The sequence below is a fragment of the Trichogramma pretiosum genome, unplaced genomic scaffold (genome assembly GCF_000599845.2).
Source record: "Trichogramma pretiosum strain Unisexual culture from Peru unplaced genomic scaffold, Tpre_2.0 scaffold63, whole genome shotgun sequence".
Lineage (NCBI taxonomy): Eukaryota > Metazoa > Arthropoda > Insecta > Hymenoptera > Trichogrammatidae > Trichogramma > Trichogramma pretiosum.
The window spans coordinates 640,518-642,979 of NW_019640834.1; the positions used below are offsets into that span (position 1 = coordinate 640,518).

A 2,462-nucleotide genomic window follows, 5' to 3' on the forward strand; every position below is an offset into this window, starting at 1 on the left:
AAAGGTGCGTTAGGTAATCTGAAAAAATCTGAAAAAAATTGAGGTTATGTTTTTTAATGCGAAAAATAACTGAAAAAATTTCCGAGTACTACATCGGCTCATACCGCCGTATCTCGATTTTTGAAATTTTCAATGATTTTATCTGAAGGCCTGAAGCACTCAAAAAATCTGAAAAAATTCAAGGTTGTTTGGATTGTGGAAAAGTATTTTTATGAATTTTTTCAGATTTTTTACTTGCTTCATGTCCTCAGAAAAAATATAGATCGAAAATGGACGTTTATACCGGAAGTGGGGGGTAGGAGGGGGGAGGGGGTCTAAAAATTTTTTTTTGGGACCTTTTTACCATGTACTATAACATACCAAAAGCGCGTCAAGATCGGTGACATACGTGCGCACGGTTTTGTAAAAAAGTATTATTTTGACCCATATGTATCTTTATTAATAAATGTATTTGAGTTATATCACACAATTTGAACAGTTATTACACTTTGAAGTCTGGTAATGAAGTTAAAATATCCTTTAACCACGAATCGGTTCAAGCCAGAGTAATGAATGACAAACACATAATGTAAGATAGAAATAATCATTCTCCTGTCATCATTTCCATGAATTCTGTAACAGAAAATTTTGGTATTATGTACAAAATTAATGTTTCATTAATAGTTTTTGGATGTGGTTTCATCCTTTTTAAAGTAGAAAACCCTACACCTTTTTTTAAACTAAAAATTCCGAAATTTTTTTTCAATTTTTTTTCAATATTTTTAATGTGTCACAGTACGCATGAAATGCGCATATCATCAACAAAATCAAGTAAATTTGTTTAAAACGAATTTAAAATTTTTTTACTCTAACAAGATTAAATAGTTTTTAATTTTGTAAATTAATCACTCTTGAATAAAATAAAATTAAGACTTAGTAAAGCACCAACCATCGAAATCGACGGTACCAGAGCCATCGGTATCGATTTCCGCAATGATGCCGTCGAGATCAGTATTGGTGAGCTTGTCGTCGAGGGCCGCAAGAATCTCTTTGAGGGTGGCTGTTGTTATGTAACCGTTGCCCTCGCGATCGTACAATCGGAAAGCTTCCTTGAGCTCCTCTTGCATGGCCTCGGAGTCCTCCTCCTCGAGGAAGCGACCGGCTATGCGGCAAAAGCCATCAAAGTTTACTTTGCCCAAGCCGTCGGGGTCGTTTTCCTCGATAGCTGCGTGAAGCTCGGCGTCGTCGAACAATTGACCCATCGTGTTGAGGAGAATGGAAATTTTGAGCGTGTCGATGAAGCCACTCTTCGTCGTGTCGAACATTTGGAAAGCTTTACGCATTACAGCGAGTTTTTGCTCGTCTTCTTCCTACAAATATTTACATATCTATTTGTGTTATGTACACCACAACTTATCCACAAGATAGATAAACTTGATCAATGAAAAGTCTAACAATGGGGTAATTTTTATGTTTATGTCGATACAAGGGTAAATTAGATCTTTCATTTAATTAATTCCAAGTTTATGATTTTATTTCTACTCACCATGATCGAATAGATGCGTGTAAAGCAGGTACGGGTTCAGCTATTAACAGGACACCCAACGAGACGTTTATTTCTATCTCTCGAGTGAGTATGCAAAGAGTTGTGCCGTACTGAAAAGATGACCTGGTAAAACTGGGCAAAAGTGCTTTTTAAGCAACTAGAAAGCACGTGTTTGCGAGCAAAATCTTCAACTAAAATAGTCGGTGGGCGTAAGCAAAAGAATCCAATATATTATAAACCTGTTTAGCTGAACTATCGTCAAACTGTATACTTCGAGGTGCAAAAGAAAAGTATCATAATCTTCTCAGATTGTTTAGAACGTGAAATGAGATTTTTTTTATAAACTATTTTTTCAAATTTTTTTTAATTGTACCTTATTCTAAGCAGCCTTGTTTTATATTTTGTAATAACATAGAATTAACATTCAATTCTCTCTTTACCATGATATTATTTTGCACATAACGTGTTCTGTCAATATGAAAAGCGATCATCGTTCAGAAAATCCTAAGACTACAGACAATGTTAACATTTTCAAACACTTTTGTTTAATTATCGCTATTAATAGTGTTTGAACTATTGAAGATCAATGCAGTAAACATTCTGGAAAAAACTTTTTAAAAACAAAGTATGATGATCTTCTTATGAATTATTGAAAGCTCCAAAATACGGTAATAATGCATTCGATGCGTGACTGATTTACATTATCCTGTCCAAACATTTAATTTAACTTTAACGTCGTACTAATTGGCTGAGAATAAGTTGCCAAATTTTTGAAAAATTTATTGTTAGGTGCCAAAAATGTCAGCTCTTTAGAACTTTATGCAGTCATTTCCATATTATAGCTGCTTTCACGACCTCGGTCTAAGTATGCAAAAATACCGAAGTTATAGCTTATAATTTATGATGACAACTTACTCGTTCGTAACTTTTCGTGTTT

At 34.2% G+C, this 2,462-nt stretch overlaps 1 protein-coding gene across 1 annotated transcript; it reads right to left on the minus strand.

Annotated features, from left to right (window-relative positions):
- Positions 1-413: 413 nt before the first annotated feature.
- Positions 414-1,674, minus strand: LOC106654911 (troponin C). Its single transcript, XM_014375044.2, has 3 exons — positions 1,526-1,674; positions 929-1,349; positions 414-612 (listed from the first exon to the last, which is right to left on the minus strand). The coding sequence occupies exons 1-3, from the start codon at positions 1,526-1,528 to the stop codon at positions 584-586; spliced, it is 453 nt and encodes a 150-aa protein (XP_014230530.1). The 5' UTR covers positions 1,529-1,674; the 3' UTR covers positions 414-583.
- Positions 1,675-2,462: the final 788 nt, after the last annotated feature.

Excerpts from the sequence above, each read along its gene's own strand:
- LOC106654911 (XM_014375044.2), bottom strand. Across the intron at positions 613-928 it reads TGGTACCGTCGATTTCGATG|AATTCATGGAAATGATGACA; the intron begins GTTGGTGCTTTA and ends TTTCTGTTACAG.